The sequence below is a fragment of the Nothobranchius furzeri genome, chromosome 11, assembly GCF_043380555.1.
Source record: "Nothobranchius furzeri strain GRZ-AD chromosome 11, NfurGRZ-RIMD1, whole genome shotgun sequence".
Lineage (NCBI taxonomy): Eukaryota > Metazoa > Chordata > Actinopteri > Cyprinodontiformes > Nothobranchiidae > Nothobranchius > Nothobranchius furzeri.
In genome coordinates, this window is record NC_091751.1 from 63640178 (window position 1) to 63659813 (window position 19636).

Here is a 19636-nt window from a genome sequence, read left to right on the forward strand (position 1 = left end):
TTACTTCTGGGAACGCAGCCAAACTTCCTCGTGGTGCATCACAGACTACTAAACGACCAGAGAGAAGTGATTTCCGGAGACAGAAGGCAAAAGAAGGAGACCAACAGAAGGACGATGACAGCACAGACAGACAGAGACACGCGGCACCAGCCACCGGCAGTTCGTTCAGATCAGCAGAGGAGCTACTTCCTGCATTTAAGAGGCTAAAATGGAAACGTTTGGCATCATTTAGACAAAATATACTGAAATTAGCTTAACCTTTTAGGTCTGAATAAAAAGTGTATTATTTACTACTTTTAACCCTCCCACTGTCTTTAGGTGGTGGTGCTCACTCCTCACCCCTGCCACATGGACCTCAAGGGATAAACCATCCATCCTGCTCAATGGTCAACTTTCCTCACGGGGTCACCCATAAAGACAGTGGGAGGGTTAATAAAGGCAAGGGGAGTTAAAATGTAATAATATTTAATTTTGAAAAGATGTATTTTTTAAAGAATTGTTTTGTTTATTCTGATTTTTAGGTCAAAATCTCTAGATGCTTCATTAAAGGACGAGGACTAAAATGCTCTACTGAGTGGTTTATTGTGTGAAACGTCTGAAAGAATACAGCAGACAGGACCATTTCTGATTGACTTCCTGTTAATTAGATAGTGCTAAATTCCTTTGAGGACAAAGTTCCCATTTTAAACTGCTGAATGACTTCTCTACATATTGGATGAAGACCCAGTTTCTGATCCTGACACATTTAGCTAACTTTCACATCTTTTTAGTTAAAATCTCATTTTGCTGGTAAGGTGCAGCGAATTCTTGAAAAATGTGCTCATTTCTTCCAATCTCGTCAGACAAAAACACACCGAAAGCCTTCAAGAATGTACACCGACTGCATGTTGGACATCCCATGAAAGGTTTTGTGCACTCTCTCACTCACTCACTCACTCACTCACTCACTCACTCACTCACTCACTCACCACTTGAGGCTTCAAATATCCAACTGCCTGCCCATATCAGTGCCACGCCAAGCACAGCCGAGTAGAGATACAGCTCATATCTAGGGAGAGCAGCCTTGATCCCCATGGCCAGTCTGTGTGCTGGAGGCCTACAGGGGTGGAAAAGCAGCTATAGATCAGACTGAAAACAAGCATCTTGTATCGATTCAAATTTGTGAGGATAATTTTGAGTCAGTAGATGGAAACACAGGAACTGTTAAAGTGATTTTAAATGAGAAAAAATATACCTTAGATGTTTTGGTAGATCTGATAATGAACCATGTATGTCCAAATAAGATCCTCCTTCCGTTTCCTGTCATTTGTTGATATTTTATGAGGTTTTACTGAGTGAGAAGCCCTTAAAGGATCGAGACACCATTCACTTAAATAGGACTGCAGAGCTGTGCCTCTTCGGAATCAGCACCGTCAGCTGCGCAACCTTACCTCCTTCCTATTATAGACTCGCAGTTGCTCTGCTGCGCGCGCGGAGGCAGCTGCAGCGCTATGTGATCTGAGGCGCGCATGGGGACTGCCTTCACAATAATTAGCACCGACTGAAATGACCAAGAATGGTGCATGGGAGTGAGAAAACCTTGGCTCCTTTCTTTCCAGAGAGAGAGAGCGAGAAAGAGGGAGAGAGAGAGTGCGCGCGCGCGTGTGTGTGTGAAGTTCCTGCAGCACACTTTGAGGTGAAGTTAAATGAGTTGGACAGAAAAAAAGATTTCTGCGTAAACCAATATGTAACCATAGACCCCAGCAACGCGTCCTGCATGCAAATTCTAGTATTTTTTGTTTGTTTGTTGTGATTTTTTATATAATAATTCAGCCTATCTGTAAATAAAGCAGTCTTGTTTATTTTATTTTTTACTCACCTTGTGTGCACCTCAGGCTGTCAGGATCAGGGCTGGAGACGTCAACAAAGAAGGGAAACAGCAGGTTCACTTATTCATCCGTCCCCTTGCGGGCGCGTCGCTCCCTGCGATCACCAGCCGAGGCCAGTCGGGATGTTGCGGGTTCAACGAAAGGAGGAGGAGGAGGAAAAGGAGGAGGAAGAGGGGGATATATTTATCCTTTACTACAGCACTGCAGTGAGGGGTGGTCCGCACTGGAGAGCAGAAACACTCCAACAGCGGTTCATGCGTACTCATGGAAAGTTGTATAAAAAATCCAACATATTTTTTGTTTATTATCTTTGAATACAATACGAGCTTATAAGTCTGGGTCCTCGTTTATCTTCCTCGCTATTCTCAGTTTGATTATTTTTACACTTTTATGCAGCAATTCTGTCTTATCTCTCTGTCCATAAAATTTCTCTTTTTGCATTTACACAAATGTTCATTCAGTGGTCGTTGTGGGTTTTATCTGTGATTTTTTTATCGTTAGTGTACATTTTGGATTGTTTTAATCGTGTATATTGTTGTTCATTTGGGTATTTTGCAGATCAGGTGGGCCAAGTGCACCAAAATCTTTGGTTGTAATTTTTTTCCACCCAAATGGACCCACATTATGCCTCTCCTGTCTCGAGAAGGCTGCTCAATACATGATTCAGGCAGGAGCCGTGCGTATTTTACCAATAATACATTTTTAATGCACTTGGATTAAAACTAAACTGCCATTTGAGACCGTTTTGCTTGTAATAAAGCACCTTATTCGAGCAAAGCTGGTCAAGATAAAACTGTATTTCTGTAAATAACTGCGATTTTTGTCTTTTTGTGCAAAATGGAGGAGTGGCATTCTAATTTGTTTACAAGCTTTGACATTGAATACTTTGAATCTTGAATTTTAAATAAATAAAAGCCCATAAGTAATTTGTAACGAGTCTAACACATAACCACTCTTTTCCTAACAAAAGGGCTCGAGGCTTATGTAACTGAGCAGCCCACCTGTTTTTTAATCAGCGCCTCGGATCCCTGCAGCAGTTCCCTGACATAGACACTAGATGGCGCTCTATGGTTATGGCAATTCCTGAACGAGAAGAAAACACACTCGAGAGCTGGTGTGGATTATTTTTGTGAGCTGTTAGCTCTAATATTAGCTATTTGTGAACCAACTCCGTAATGAATCTATAGATCATTTTCGTGGTATTTTATTTGGGCTGAGTATATTGCGTTTAGATGTGTTCGGGACAACTTAACAAGAGTTAAGAACTGTTGCGTGTGCCTTGCTCCAGCCGTTCAGCCAGCTGCGGGTGTAGAGCTGCCTGGGAGTTGAGAATCCATCAGAGAAACAAGCCGCCCCCTCCCACTCCCAACGCCCCCGCTTCAGATGGAACTCAAAATACATAAAGACTCCATGTTGCACAGGGCCAGCAGATGTGAAACGACCCATAAAGTCTTTGCCTCCTTGGATGTTGTGCTACTGGCGCGTACTTAATGCGTGATTCTGGAGGAGAACGATCCTCCGACGGGCTTCCGAGTATTTTCTGCCTCGTTCCAGACACGGCGGCCTCTTGTGCTGGATAATCGGAGCTTGAAAGCTAACTCGCTAATCCACCCTACTTGCTAACTAAAGTTGCTTAGCTATTTAACGTCTGTCTGCGTTTTTTTTGTTTGTTTGTTTTTTTTAGACCATTGCGTTACCGAAGTTTGCCACAAACACTTGTTTGTAGCGATGATATTCTTTGTGAAGCCATAAATGCCTGCCGCCCGCTGGCCTCCCTTCACCACCGTGTTAGCTGGCTGGCTACCGCCGCTGTCACAACCCTTCGCCTCGGAGTTTCCTGGCTTTGTGGCCAAGCGGGTCCCCCTCATCAAGCTGATAGCAAGCGCGTTACTAAAAACAGGAATAGCCACCCGTCTCAATGGACCACATGTCCATAATAACCCAAGTTTCAAACCCAAAGGAGGAGGAGATCATCTCTTTTAACCAGGAAAAAGGTAAGACAAAGTCAACTGTCCGCACAGAACTAATGCTAGCTGGCTAACTACTTTAATGATGGCGTTAGCTTTTATTGGCCCTTGTTCGTGAAGGCACCGGGTTGTTTAGTCTCCCCGTGCAGCTGCAGAAACTCATTAGGTGTGCAACAAGTGAAATGAATGAAGTTGAGTAAGTTTTGACCTGGTTTGGCTTTAGTTAGCTGTTGAGCATGAAACACTCTCACGCGACCATTAAAGTTGGTCTGCATTTACAAGCAGCGGTTCCACTTCAAAGTGAATGCCAAGGCTTTAAATAGGTGTATTAAACAATCTTGTTTCCATGCACAATTCAAATTGTATTCCCTATTGAAAGTGGAACCTGTTATGGTGTGACTAAAGGTTCCGATGTTGTGTGACTTGAATTAAATTTACATTTGTAATCTGGCCTGAATGACTTCAAATCTCATGAGATGAAGTCTTATGTTTATACAGATGTTTTATTTTTATTTTTTTGAACTTTGACACCTTTATCTTCAGTTTTTCTGTTATGACTGTCTTATCAGGTGAATTCCACAACCAGTCACCTATTCACTATATTGACTTGAAGACTATTTGCAAAACAAATGAACTGAACTTTATTCTTGGCTATTTCATCCATAGTTTGCTGTCAGGTTTAACCGCACAGGTAGGCAATTAAAAGCCTTCCCTACCTAAAAGCCATCCGTAGTTTCTGATTCTTTCTGGGTCATCCTGTTCTGCGAAGCATCTCCTGCTACCACATGGCCTATCAAGTGATTAGCAGTGTGAGAACGTATGAGTATAACAATAAATTTCCCTCTGAGATCCAATTATATCTCAGAGTAACTGTGACTGGAACATGTGTGGGATGATCGCTGCAGGTATGTGAGGCTTCAGAGATTACCACTGCTGGTGGGAGTAGTCCTGAAGAAAACCACAGCATGTCAGTGGCTTATGCTGATAAACAATCAAATAGCTTTATCAGAAGTTATTGTTGAGTAAATCTCTCACAGAGAGTCTGGAGTTTGAAGGATGGTTTGCTTTTAAATTAAAAGCTATCTATCCTGACAGGATAAGGACATTAGATGGTGAACTCCTTTAATATATGCTTTTACATTTCAAGGGTATTTAATTACAAGGTCAGAATTTGTTGTGCAACATTTTCTTCCATTGAAGTCGTTACTGACAGTCAGGAAATGGTTTAAAATGTTTAATTTGTAAAAACGGCGTGCTTGTGAAGTCATGCCACCTACTAGCTTAACAAGCCATCCTATATGTGTAAATCTGTAGTGTGGCTGCGGTACATTAGACAGAGCTCAGTCCTGGGGAAGAATCGAAGTTTGTCTTTCAAACTGTCTGCATGCTATTGGACAGTGCTTGAACCAATCAGAGTAATAAGCAACATGAAGTACAGTGATCCCTCGCTACTTTGCGGTTCGTTTATCGCGGATTCACGACTTTCGGATTTTTTCTTTGGAGCCTTATTCAAGGGAAATTCGCCGATTTGCGGTATTTTTCACCGATTCGCAGTATTTTTCTATGCGAAATATCAAGACATTCCTGTTTTTTTCATCATTTTCATCATAAAATGCACTTTTTGTAATAAAACTATAAAAAAAACAAGTAAAATTTTTTTCTTGAGTTTTACCCACAAAAAGAGAATGTGATCATACGATAATTCAATATAGTACTGTATGTCAGACTAGTCGGCTGGAGTCGGGAGTTGAGCTTGTAGGGAGCGTGGTTTCACAGACGCGGAAGTTAGAGCGTCGGTGAAACGCCGGCTCACGATTTAATCTAGGAAACCCCCGAGCGTTCGAGCATCAACGAAGTGACACGGAAATGCCGGGATTTCCATAAGTAAGTAAGATAACTTACTATGAGCTGATAGTTCGTGGGATGGATCGGTAGGTTGGAAACTCTGATCATGAATCTGAAGAAACGATGACTGAGTGGTGAGCTGGAAAGGCGACTTCCGTTTATAGCCGCGGTTTGTGACGTAGGTGCGACGTGGAGGGAATCCCCGCGAGGGGCATGCTGGGAGTTGTGGTCCATAGTGGAGGCCGGCTAGCTGGAAGAGGCTGGCCTTGGGTTCTGACACTGTACTGTAAATATGGTGTCCCTACTTCGCGGATTTTCACCTATCGCGGCCAGGTCTGGAACGCATCTACCGCGATAAACGAGGAATCACTGTATTCATCACTATGGAAATCAGTCAACAGGGCAGTCTCCCATACACCGTCAAAGAAGAGGAAGAAGCAGGTACATCCTTTATTTTTTTAATAATGGACCAAAGTACCTGTATTTGCTCATGTTTCAAAGAAAAGCCCAAATCCAAATTGTCCACAGTTGATACTAAAGATGTTTCTAACAAGTGTCTTTCCTGAACCAGTGCCAACTTTGTAGTTTTTCTCCATTGCAGCGTTGGCGCTAAGCCTGCCCAACAAGCAGAGCGCTGCGAATGGCTAGACCTAAAATAGTCTGCTCCAATGGTAGACCTGCTGATACTAGTGGAGCATGGATAGACTGGCCTGCAGTGTAAAATCTTTTGCCATTGCTATGGTTTGTCTAGATTTCTTGACTTGTATTCGACTAGAGCCAGAGGTGTGGTCTTTTAGGTCTTGGTCTGTTTACAAAGGAGGAGTTCGAGTGGCGGTACACTAAGTGAGAAATCACAGTTGTTCATTGCAGTTCTGTTTGAAAATAGCACCTAACAGAGAGATGAGGTAAAGGAGGACACAGTAGTTTTTACTTTTTGTTTCCAAGCTCTTATTTTTTTTGTCTTGTGAAAGTGTAGAGGATGTTTGTAACATAAGATAATTTATTTATTGTTTATTTAAGATTATTTATTTGTTGAAGCCCAATAAATAAGTGTTTAATATTGTAAATGTTGGGTGTCGTGTTGTTGATGACAATATTTTAAGCATTACGTTAGGAAGTTTCATCTTCCAGTTGTTAACTGCAATTATATTCACAACCATAAAGGTGTGGAAGGTATCCGGGCAGAGTAGAGAACATATACTGAGCTCTACAAAAGCATGCAACATTCTTTCCATAGGGCAAAGTTGAGAGATGCTATAATTATTATAGGAATTGTTTGGCCTTTTCTTGTCTCCTGGTTGTTTTTTGATACAGTTTAATTTTTAAACTGACTGTTCAAAGCTTAGTTTTTGTTATACTCCAGGTCACTCATTTGCAATTAAGGTATACACAAGTTTAATTATCTTAATATAAACACAGAATCAGTCAGTGAGGTAATTAGAAATGACCCAACATGTGCTCCATCCCTCCAGCTGTCCTAGAGGAATTTCAGCAGTCTTCTGTTACTGAAGCAGGCTCCAAATTGTGGATGATAAATTACTTCCTTTACTCCTACTATGAGTACGTTTACATGCAGCCAATATCCGGGTTATGATCGGGTTAAGGTCAGTATTCGGGTTTCTGAGTTGATCAGAATAACCCGTTTACAAGCATAAATAGAAAGAGTTACCTCTAACTTGCATAACCCGATTTAAATGCGGACGTTGGGGTAGCGTCAGGACGTCTGGACGTAGTCCAGACGCAATGTGCGTCATTTCCGGTTCTTCTTGTTCCAGTATCCGTGAAAACAACATGTTTCCCAGTTCGGAAGAGATAGCGACCGCGTTTGTTTGCGCTTTAGTTTCTTCGTCACTCCAAAAGTGTGGTGCTGTGCCGCGACTCGCCATTTTGTTCCCAACTTGTTGTTTACTTCCGGTGTTCTGGCGCGTACAAGACGTCTCGCTACTCAAAAGACCAAGATTCCTTGCGAACAGAGCATGCGCAGAACACACGCTTTGATGGGGATATCCCGATATGCGTTTACACGACCAAACATTCGGGTTAGAAAAGGGTTACCCCAGGTGTAGTAACCGGGTTAAAAACCCGGTTATGAGCATATCCGGGTTTTTGGCGGTGTTTACAAGGACCTGCGGAACCGGGTTATTGTGAATATTTGGGTTTTAAAAGGGTTACTGGCTGCATGTAAACGCACTGTATGACTTTTGGATTGTGTATTGACATACGCTGACCCATTTCACCAGTCACCTTACCTTTATCCACCACCATTCATAATTTCTATCCCATCCCATCCATCCATTTTATTCCTCTTATCCAGAGTCGAGTTGTGGGGCAGCAGCCTAAGCAGAGAGGCCCAAATTTCCCTCCGGAAAGCAAAACCTAGAGCTGGGATGATGATCAATAAATCAATTAATCGTACGATAGATGAAAATGAACTCAATAATTTTTCCAGTCACAATATATTGAGCTCCTCCTTGAACCGTCACCTTATCGTGGTGGAGGAGTTTGAGTGCCCTAATGATCCTAGGAGCTATGTTGTCTGGGGTACTTAGTGCCCCTGGTAGGGTCTCCCATGACAAATTGGTCTTAGGTGAAGGGTGAGACAAAGAACGGTTCGAAGGATCTTTCATGGCGGTTAAAACGAAGAGTCGGAGTACCCGGCCCGGAGGGTTACCGGGGTCCCACCCTGGAGCCAGGCCTGGGGTTGGGGCCCGTGAGCGATCGCCTGGTGGCCGGGCTTTCGCCCATGGGGCCCGGCCGGGCCCAGCCCGAACCGGATACATGGGCTCGTCCAACTGTGGACCCACCACCCGCAGGAGGAACATGAAGGGTCCGGTGCAATGCGAATCGGGTGGCAGACCAAGGCGGGAGCCTTGGCGGTCCAATCCCCGGACAAGAAAACTAGTTTTTGGGACATGGAACGTCACCTCGCTGGCGGGGAAGGAGCCGGAGCTTGTGGCAGAGGTTGAGCGGTACCGGCTAGATATAGTCGGACTCACCTCGACACATTGCATTGGCTCTGGAACCCGAGACCTGGAGAGGGGTTGGACACTCTACTTTGCTGGAGTTGCTCCGGGTGAGAGGCGGAGGGCTGGGGTTGGCTTTTTGTTAGCCCCGAGACTCTCTGCCTGTGTGTTGGGGTTTACCCCGGGGGACAAGAGGGTAGCTTCCTTGCGCCTTCGGGTCGGGGAACGGGTCCTGACTGTTGTTTGTGCTTATGGGCCAAATATCAGTTCAGAGTACCCACCCTTTTTGGAGTCCCTGGGACGAGTGCTAGATAGTGCTCCATCAGGGGACTCCATTGTCCTGCTGGGGGACTTCAATGCTCACGTGGGCAATGACAGCTTGACCTGGAGGGGTGTGATTGGGAGGAACGGCCCACCTAATCAGAACTCGAGCGGTGTTTTGTTATTGGACTTCTGTGCAAGCCGCAGTTTGGCCATAACGAACACCATGTTCGAACATAAGGATGCCCACCGGTACACTTGGTACCAGGGCAGCCTAGGTCACAGGTCGATGATAGATTTTGTAGTTGTATCATCTGACCTGCGGCCGTATGTTTTGGACACCCGAGTGAAGAGAGGGGCGGAGCTGTCAACTGATCACCACCTGGTGGTGAGTTGGATCAGATGGCAAGGGAACATGCTGCGTAGACCTGGCAGACCCAAACGCATAGTGAGGGTCTGCTGGGAACGCCTGGCAGAAGAACCTGTCAAGACGGTCTTCAACTCCCACCTCCGGCAGAGCTTTGATCACGTCCCGAGAGCAGTGGGGGACATTGAGTCCGAGTGGGCCTTGTTCCACTCTGCGATTGTCGAGGCGGCTGTTACTAGCTGTGGTCGTAAGGTGGCCGGTGCCAGTCGTGGTGGCAACCCCCGTACCCGCTGGTGGACACCAGAGGTTCGGGGAGCCGTCAGGCTGAAGAAGGAGGCCTACAGGGCGTGGCTGGTCTGTGGGTCTCCGGAGGCAGCAGACAGGTACCGGATAGCCAAGCGGGGTGCAGCAGTGGCAGTTGCCGAGGCAAAATCTCGGGCGTGGGAGGAGTTTGGTGAGGCCATGGAGAAAGACTATCGATCGGCTCCAAAGAGGTTCTGGCAAACTGTCCGGCGCCTCAGGAGAGGAAGGCAGCAACTCGCTCACACTGTTTACAGTGGGGATGGGGAGCTGCTGACGTCAACTGAGGCTATAGTCGGACGGTGGAAGGAATACTTTGAGGAGCTCCTCAATCCCACCAATGTGCATTCCGAGGAGGAACCAGAGCTGGGAGGCCTGGGGATGGACTGTCCGATCTCGGGGGCAGAAGTTGCTGAGGTAGTCAAACAACTACACAGCGGCGGAGCCCCGGGGGCGGATGAGGTTCGTCCTGGGTATCTCAAGGCTATGGATGTTGTAGGGCTGTCATGGTTGACACGTCTCTACAACATTGCGTGGTCATCGGGGGCAGTTCCTAGGGAGTGGCAGACCGGGGTGGTGGTCCCCATCTTTAAGAAGGGTGACCTGAGGGTGTGTTCCAACTATAGGGGGATCACACTCCTCAGCCTCCCTGGAAAGGTCTACTCCAAGGTACTGGAGAGGAGGGTCCGATCGATAGTTGAATCTCAAATAGAGGAGGAGCAATGTGGTTTTCGTCCTGGCCGTGGAACTGTGGACCAGCTCTATACCCTTGCAAGGGTGATGGAGGGGGCATGGGAGTTTGCCCAACCAATCCACATGTGCTTTGTGGATTTGGAGAAGGCTTATGACCGTGTCCCCAGGGGCACCCTGTGGGGGACGCTCCAGGAGTATGGGGTGGGTGGCTTTCTGTTAAGGGCCATTCAGTCCCTTTACCAGAGGAGCGTGAGTTTGGTCCCCATAGCCGGTAGTAAGTCGGACCTGTTCCCAGTGAGGGTTGGACCCCGCCAGGGCTGCCCTTTGTCACCGGTTCTGTTCATCACTTTTATGGACAGAATTTCTAGACGCAGCCGTGGTGTGGAGTGTGTCGAGTTTGGTGGAAGGAGAATCTCGTCTCTGCTTTTTGCGGATGATGTGGTCCTCCTAGCTTCATCCAGCTCTGACCTTCAGCTCTGGCTGGGTAGGTTCGCGGCCGAATGTGAAGCGGCTGGGATGAGGATCAGCACCTCCAAATCTGAGACCATGGTTCTCGACCGGAAAAGGGTGGCTTGCCACCTCCGGGTCGGGGGAGAGGTCCTACCTCAAGTGGAGGAGTTTAAGTATCTCGGGGTCTTGTTCACGAGTGAGGGTAGGAGGGATCGGGAGATCGACAGGCGGATTGGTTCGGCGTCTGCAGTGATGCGGATGCTGAGCCGATCTGTCGTGGGGAAGAGGGAGCTGAGCCAGAAAGCCAGGCTCTCGATTTACCGGTCGATCTACGTCCAAATCCTCACCTATGGTCATGAGCTTTGGGTAATGACCGAAAGAACGAGATCGCGGATACAAGCGGCCGAAATGAGTTTCCTCCGTAGGGTGGCCGGGCTCAGCCTTAGAGATAGGGTGAGGAGCTCGGACATTCGGGAGGGACTCGGAGTAGAACCGCTGCTCCTCCGGATCGAAAGGAGCCAGTTGAGGTGGTTTGGGCATCTGGTCAGGATGCCTCCTGGACGCCTCCCCGGGGAGGTGTTTCGGGCATGTCCTGCCGGCAGAAGGCCCCCGAGTCGACCCAGGACACGTTGGAGAGGTTACATCTCCAATCTGGTCCGGGAATGCCTTGGGGTCCTGCCGGAGGAGCTGGTGGACAAGGCCGGGGAGAGGACGGCCTGGAGCTCCCTAGTTGGGATGCTGCCCCCGCGACCCGGACCCGGATAAGCGGAGGAAGACGAAGACAATATATTGAGGTAAAGAAATGTACAACTCTTATTTGTATTATTCTTAATATTATTGAAGTGCAGTTTTGGTTGTTGACAGTGGATCGGCCATTGTATTGCTTTGGAGAGACATGGTCTATTTTATTCTTTTTGGTGCAATATTTTCTAACAGAGAGTGAGGGTCCTTTTTTATTTATTGTTTTATATTTATTATTTATTTAGAAGTTCAGGTTTTGGAGATTCCAATGTTAAATCTTTAATTGTTGTATTTTAAAGGGTGTACTTGCGTTATATTAACATTACATAAGTGGTTATTTTGGTCTCGATAATGTCGACCAATATTGTTTATCGTCAATAATTTGTCGGAGAATATATCGTCCAGCAAAATTTGTTATCGTCCCCGGCCAGGGAGGCGTCCTGACCAGATGCCTGAGCCACCTCAACTGGCTTCTCACCGTGTGGAGTAGCAGCGGGTCTACTCCGAGCCCTCCCCGGATGACCGAGCTTCTCACCCTTTCTCTAAGGGAGAGCCCAGTCACCCTGACATAAGTTATGAAATCTAAAAGATACTTAAATATTGGAAGTTGAGTATTTTTCTGAAGTATGATATGTAGTCCTAATTTTCTTGCTTTTGTGGTTTGGTTTCTTGTTGTCCATTCACTTCTCAAGGTAACATTTAGTACTACATTGCAATTGTCTGTAGTTAGTCAGAGTTAAACACCATGTTTGGGACCGCTGGAGGTCTCCATCAGTTACTTGGTCATGAAGTCAAAACCTTGTATTTGGAACAACACATCTGAGTTGTAGCTTTAATTTGATTTGGGGCTTTTCAGCTGCATATTTTTGTCTGGTGGGAACAGAGACATGAGACTACTCTCTAATAAACACCTGCCAGCTGTTCCATCTTAGACTCCAGATGTACCACTTTACTAATTCATCCCAGTAGCTAGGTTTATGAGGAAAAGCTAAAGCCAAAGTTTTCAGTTTTCCCAAGAGTGTAATTAAATAGGTTATTCTGTAAAATGTAAAACTAGAAATACAGTAAATAAAATGATGTTTAAACAAACTGTCATAAATTACTGTTGAAAACAAAAGATGGTCTCTATAAGCCCTGAACAGGGTTATTTAATCGTGGTCCTGGAAGGCACTGCCCTGGTAGTTTGAGCTGTGTCTCTGCACCAGCATACCTGATTTAATGGTTCAATCACCTCTTCAGCAGGTTGGTCTAGCCGTACTCCATTGTAGCCTCAGCAGGTAAATGGCCTGTATTTGATATTATACCTTCTAGAGTCCTAGAGCACCACACCCCCCACCCCCCACAACGTGCTTTACAACACAGTCATTCACCCACCCATTCACACCCATGTGGTGATGAGCTACAATGTAGCCACAGCTGCCCTGGGGCTCCCCGACAGAGATGAGGCTGCTGAGCACTAGCACCACCAGTCCCTTCGACCTCCACCAGCAGGCATCGTGGGTGAAGTGTCTTGCTCAAGGAGCATTCTCTGCTGGGAACCAGGATCAGTCCTACAACCCTCTGATTGTTGGATAACCCGCTTTACCTCCTGAGCCACTGCTGCCCCTTTTGGCCATCATTGGCCCGATCAATTTATGGTCTAGCCAATCAAAGCACTCTTTGTAGAGAGACGTTGAGTCGGCTTAATGCCAGAGCTGCAAGGGAGAAAAACTACAAAGATGGCATCTGGTCAGGAACAACACTTGTAAAAAAAAAAAAAAAAAAAAAAGATGTTAGCAAGCATCAACTCTGGACTATTTAGACTTGGGATTTTCTTTGAGACATAAGCAGATAGAGGCACTTGAGTCCTTTATTTAAAAAAAAAAAGTAGGTATGTTTTACTGTGTATGGTGGACTGATTTCCATAGTAATGAATATGTCCTGCTGTTTGTTGCTCTGATTGATCCTAGCACTGTCCAATTACACACAGAGACAGTTTAAAGGACAACCATAGATTTAGCCTAATGACTGAGCTCATGAGTACACCCCACTACAGTTGTCAGGAAACCTTAAGTTTCCTTTCAGAATCAACATTTTTTATGAGATGCCGAACTACAAAATGTGGGTCATTCAATGCAAACAAGATTTGTTCATTTGCACACAAAAAATGATTTTCCTAACGTATCCATTCAAGCCCATGTTGCAAAAATGAGTGCACCCCACCAGTTATAGTCTTAGGAGAAAAGCCACACTTAAGACTAAAAAAATTCTAATTAACAGGCATTCAACCACAGTAGGGCTGCAACAAACGACTATTTTAATAGTCGACTAGTCACCGACTATTGAAACGATTATTAAATTTTTCTTAAATTTAGCACAAGATTGCTTTAATTATGTGAAAAATTATAATAAACACAAGAAAGATGGGTACTTCAATGGAAAATGCATATTTTATTGAACTTTGCTGCTGATAGGCCAATTCATACTAAAAGTAAATAAAAATTCCCTGTCTCGGTGCTCAGTCAGTATAGACATAAATGCATAAATAAAATTAAAATACTTTTGTCAGGCACAGTCAGGCATAACATTAAATCTCTCTTTTTTTAAAAGCGAAAATACGTTTAAAAAAAGATGTACAACGTACATCCAAAACAAAATGTATTGGCTTTGTGTTATTTAAATCTTACTGAGGTGAGTCCGACTCTGTTTCATTCAACTGTTCGACGTGCTTTCTCTTAAAGTGTTCGTGCATCACCAAGGTGCTACCATAATACGCAAGGACTGCTTTGCAATTAATGCAGGTAATCTTTTTATTTGCTGTATCCAGGCTAGAATGCTCCCAAACTTTTGATGTTTTGGTACGCGTAGCTGCTGTGTTAGACACTGCCATTTCTGTTAGTTGACGTTCAGCAGAGAAGCTATTGCGCACGTGCGGCTCTCGGCAGAGATTGTAATGACGTGAGATGCCTCACTCTGTCGGAAAATACACGTCTGGCGACAATGTCGACAATGAAATTCATTGTCGACTATTTCTATTGTCGATATTTGTCGACAACGTTGACGAATCATTGCAGCCCTGAACCACAAGTGAGTCTAATGATTCGTTTACAGGGGTGGGGAACCCTGGTCCTTGAGGGCCGGTATCCTGCATGTCTTTGCTCCAACACTTCTGATTCAACAGTTTATTCACCTGTTCAGCAGCTCATCAAGCTCTGCAGAAGCCAGTTAATCATCTGCTGATTGAAATCAGGTGCGTTGAAGCAGGGTTGAAAGTAAAATATGCTGGATAGCGGCCCTCGATGGACCAGGGTTCCCCACCCCTGGTTGTCCAGCAGACAGGTGACTATAAAAGGGCAATAAAAGCCCTTTCCCATTTCATGCTGTCAGCAATGGCTCCACATGGAAGAGAAATGTCACAAAATCTGAGAAAGGAAATATTTCTTAACACAAAAAAGTGAGGGCAACAAGAAGATCAGCAAAGCTTTACATGTCAGTCAGAATACTGTAGTAAAAGTGATCCAAACCTTTTAAGAAAGATGGAAGTGCAACCATCTTACAGAGACTTCCAGGCCATCCTTAGAAGTTAACATCTGGACAGGAGCTGATGAGAAGGATTGAAGAAAATCTCCATGCAAGTTCACTGTAGTTAGCTAAAGCAGAAAGCCAAACTAGAGTGACCGTTTTCTGTGACACCATACAGCATACACTGCAGAGGAATGGCATGCATGGGTATCGTCCACGAAGGAAGCCTCTCCTAAAGCCCACGCACAAAAAAATCACACCTAGGATTTGGTAGGACCCATGCTGAAAGAGATGAAGACTACTGGGACACTTTACTCTGGAGTGATAAGACGAAGATCACTGTTTTTGGAACTAATGTTTCAAAACTGTATGGTGTTGTGAAGGTGAGGATTTCAAAGAGAAATGCAAGGTGCCTACAGTGAAACATGGTGGTGGCAGTGTCCTTATGTGGGCTGCATGAGTGCTGCTGGTGTTGGGGAGTTGTATTTCATCGATGGTATCATGAACTCAACAAAGTACTGCTCTGTACTGAAGGAGAGGAAGGCTGCCATCACTCCGTGCACTTGGTCATCGTGCACTTTTCCAACAGGCAATGATCCAGAACACATCTAAAGCTACTGTTGCATTTCTGAAGAAGAACAGGGTGAAGGTGATTGAATGACCAAGGACGTCTCCTGATCTGAACCCAATCTAACACCAGTGAGAAATTCTGAAGTTGAGCATCGCTCTCCATCCAGCATCCAGACTCTAAAAGAAGTTATTCTTGAAGAATGGAAAAAAGATAGATGTTGCAATATGTTGCCAACTTGTTCATTCCATGCTTAGAAGACTTGGTGCTGTCCTTGAAAATCACTGTGGTCATACAAAATACTAGATGTAGTAGTTTTTGTTGTGGGGTGTATTCATGCTTCAACCAATTTTAGTAAAGCTGAAGATTTTGTGATCCAAGTTAATATTTACTTTAATTTCGTGTTATGGAGTTAAACACGTGTTCAATAAAACCCAGCCTGTGAAAAATCAGGAAATTGTTCTTTTGTTCATTGAGCTACTGATTAAATTAGAACTTTTTAAAGGGGTTATACTCATTTATGCAAAGCACTGTGTATAGAATGGGTTGCCAGGCTACAGTTTCTTCAGAATTCTGGTAATCACCCATTGGTTCAGACCAGGTGTGTTGGTGCAGGGAAACATTCATGCCCTGGAAGACCAGGATTGAGAAGTCTTGGTTTAGTCTTGGCTGCTGCAAAACCTCCTGTAAATGAGAAATGAGCCACTAAATGATGTTCACCCACCAAAAACCAAGGGAGCTGACACTTTAACTTGTTCATTTTAATTCATTCAACTTACTTTATTTTGCTCGTTGGACAACCACCTCAGATTATTGACACACTCAAGTCTCACATTTATAGTTGGACACTTGCACGACTCTAAAAAGAAGAAAAGATGGCTTCCACACACCTTCCTGATTAGCGGAGTCTGTATTATTTTGTGATTCAGTAGTTCTGGAAGTTTTCTCAGGCTCTGCAGGAGACAATAAGGAGGCTTTTTGTAGTGATGAGTCACTGAAGCTGACAGCCGCTTCATGGCTGAGTTGAGACAAAGTCTGGTTTCATTCTCAGAAACATTGTTTCTGATAGAAGTTTGGTTTCATTTTTAGCTTTTGTTTGGTGGTCAGTTTGACTCTTTTACTTTTATGATTTGGTTTAGTTGTTTTCCTTTTTGATGGTTGTTGCGATCACTCATAAAAATAAAACATGTGTTTTAGTTGTTTTAATAAAGCCAGAGGATTCAGTGTTTCTTCTTATTGCTGAATGTGTTTTGTATTTAACTTGGAGTGAGGAAACTTGAGCCAATGATAAGATATAATCTAAATACTGTGTGTGTGTGTGTGTGTGTGTGTGTGTGTGTGTGTGTGTGTGTGTGTGTGTGTGTGTGTGTGTGTGTGTGTGTGTGTGTGTGTGTGTGTGTGTGTGTGTGTGTGTGTGTGATTGCTTGAAAAGCTGCAATTAACGTTACTGGGAGCCAGCGGCTGGAGATGACAGACTGGAGTGTTTTCAAAGCTCTGACATGTTATTTTATCGTCAGCATCAGATTCCTGCTGCATTCATCAGTACTTTAATCACATGATATAGTAATTACTCTAAACATATTTAATGGGGACCCTATACATCATAATAAATAACTGTTTTTATTACGATTGTGGAGGAAAACTATTAGTCAGTGTTCTCTTAAAATTGTTTTGGACTGACAGTGTTTCCTGGGCTCTTTGTGGTCAGAAGGGCAAAGTGTCACAATATTAAGATGCCAAAAGCCCCGACATAATGCTATTTACTTCTCACTGGCCTTTAGTTGCTAAAGCCTTCTGGTGGGTCGGGGGTATAATGGTTGGAGTGGAATGTAAGCCCTGGGGGTCCGAGGGCCTCTCGTGGCCTAACCTTCCTCTTCACTGATTCAGTTTGCTTCAGTCGCTCACCTGCCAGCAGGAAAACCTTAGCAGATATACAATTATATATATTCTTATTTGGTGGTATGTTGCCTTACTGGAGAGTGGAGCCACTTAAATAAAACGGGGGAGGCAGGATTGTGCAACCAAGAGTCACTAATAATAAAAGCTCAGTGTCTGATTTAGACCGGACTTCGTGGTCCTGGAATGAGAAGCGATTTGCAACTGGAGTAGAGCAAGCTCTGAACTGTCACGGCGTTTGAGTGATGAAGACACCCTGTTGCCAGTGAAGTTATTTTCTGATCAGTGGTTTTGCTGGGGCTAGTGGACCAAATCAATGCTAACGCTATTTAACCACACCGTCCAAGCCCATTTTATCTTGTTGCTCACGCCGCCGTGATGACATGGGGACATTAGAATAAACGCGGGATGGGTGATTGTTCTACATCTTAAAAGGAACTGTGACTATTAGCACTTGTTGGCTTTCATTTGTTGTCCCTATTAAAGCCCTGCACTTGATTAATGTTTAAAATCAGCCCCACAGTCCCACAGCATTAGTTTCCAGCCCCACCTCCGCCCGCAGATCTGTTAATTACCAACCACAAACATCTATACTTCAGGATCAAATAAATACACACACATTATATTGTTTTGTTTCAGACAAACAAGGTTTTCCATTTTATCAGAGTTTGTTTTGTTCTCCAATTTTTATTTGTATTACCAACCTGTTGTACTCTCCATCTGATGGCTATCTTTGAATCCGTGGTCTGTTTTTAGTCGCCCCCCTCCGTCAACAACCCAGTCCCAATAAAAAGCTCTAGTCCCTTTACTACTCGTTGTTAGTGACACAGGAAAACTTCTGTTAAAAGGTTTTATCTTTACCTGCACAATGCATTCTGGGAGGATTTGGAAGTTTGCGACTGGATGTTTGAATAAACACACAGTAGATCTAGCCTAGAAATCTAGACAACCGTAGCAGTAGCAAAAATTTTTAAGCCGGGCGTACACTGTGCGACTTTTTCACTTTTTTGAGCCGATTTTCCACTCGTGCGAGAATCCACGAGATCGGGGCGAGTTTTGCGCCGAGCGTCATGTAGTGTACAGGGGGTTACGAGAGGCGATTAACACCACGTGACCAGCTACCGATCAGCAGTCGTGAGGTCGCACGGACTTCTGGCGTGTTCGCACTGTTGAAGCGGCGCTGCGAGCAGCTGCGACCCAAAATGTATCAGAACCGCTCACGGCGCATGCGCAATCCTGCATCAACGCCGCTCGCTCGCTATTTCCCTAATAACACACGCTGTTCGTTTTTATTTCTACACGTTTTCTTTCCTCACAAAGATTGTCAAGAAAGCGTGTTTGTCGTGTTCACGTCAAATTAAACTAATCACAAAACACAGATTTACTTTCTTTATGTCGTTTTCCTCATCCAACCCCCATAAATCCCTGTGTGTCCTCCTGCAGCACTCCCGAAGGACAACAGGCAAAACAAAACAAAAGTCTGACGTGTTGAGTAAAAACTGCTATTTTTAGCATATGTTTAGGGCCGACGTGTTGCTACCAGACGTACAGTGTGAGCAGTCAGGTCGCATCCGAGAACTGGGTCGTACAGTGTGAGTGCATGACTCGTGAGATCTGCCCTGCGAGGAAGTCGTACAGTTTGAGCTGAAGCTGAGTGCTACGAGTGGAAAAGTCGCACAGTGTCCGCCCGGCTTTACTCTACAGGTCGGTCTAGCCACACTAGATGTAAGCCTCAGCAGATGTACCATTGACTCGAACAGTTTTAGGTCCAGTCAGTCACAGAGCTCTTTGTAAACTTTATACTGCTTGGTGGGGCTGGGAGATATGGCCTAAAATCAATATCACAATATATTGGGGATTTCACCTCGATAACGATGAGTGGACAATAACTACAGGTATGCACAGAAACAAAAGTTGCCCATTAGAAAGGGCTGTCTCATGTATTACGCGCAGTGCTTGCCGGTTAGATTCGTGTCCGACTTGACACCGACTTGCTCTGACATCATGCATACGTAGGCAACGGTAACCTCGTGAGATCAAGGCTGCCGCAGATTTTGGAGCAAGGCGCTGCAGTTGCTCTCTGGCTGCAAAATGTAGGGCATGACGGGAAACGCCTGGCTCTCACCTGATCTAAGATCTGATTGGTTCCCATTCTGATCCAAACATCCGGTGGTAGAATGCAAATTGTTAGTTGGTTGTATGTATTCTGTATTATG

General features: G+C 44.8%; 2 protein-coding genes across 7 annotated transcripts in view; one reads left to right on the forward strand and one right to left on the reverse strand.

Moving 5' to 3' along the window:
- hhatla (hedgehog acyltransferase like, a) overlaps positions 1-1998 on the reverse strand; it is a 15843-nt gene extending 13845 nt beyond the window's left edge. For 2 of the 4 annotated variants that reach the window (XM_015957413.3, XM_015957411.3), the window contains exons 1-2: positions 1859-1998; positions 969-1096 (exon numbers count right to left, since the gene is read on the reverse strand). In XM_015957413.3, coding sequence (XP_015812899.3) covers positions 969-1074 — 106 coding nt within the window. In that variant the 5' untranslated portion in view covers positions 1075-1096; positions 1859-1998. Of the gene's footprint in view, positions 1-968; positions 1097-1234; positions 1462-1858 lie in introns of those variants that run through there. The other 2 variants (XM_070541744.1, XM_015957414.3) reach the window with 2 other exon arrangements.
- A 1257-nt stretch (positions 1999-3255) lies between these two features.
- The window catches only part of LOC107384264 (CTD small phosphatase-like protein), a 28575-nt gene continuing 12194 nt past the window's right edge, over positions 3256-19636 (forward strand). Inside the window, exon 1 of one of the 3 annotated variants that reach the window (XM_015957415.3) lies at positions 3256-3862. In XM_015957415.3, coding sequence (XP_015812901.1) covers positions 3787-3862 — 76 coding nt within the window. In that variant the 5' untranslated portion in view covers positions 3256-3786. Of the gene's footprint in view, positions 3863-8107; positions 11509-19636 lie in introns of those variants that run through there. The other 2 variants (XM_015957416.3, XM_054730829.2) reach the window with 2 other exon arrangements.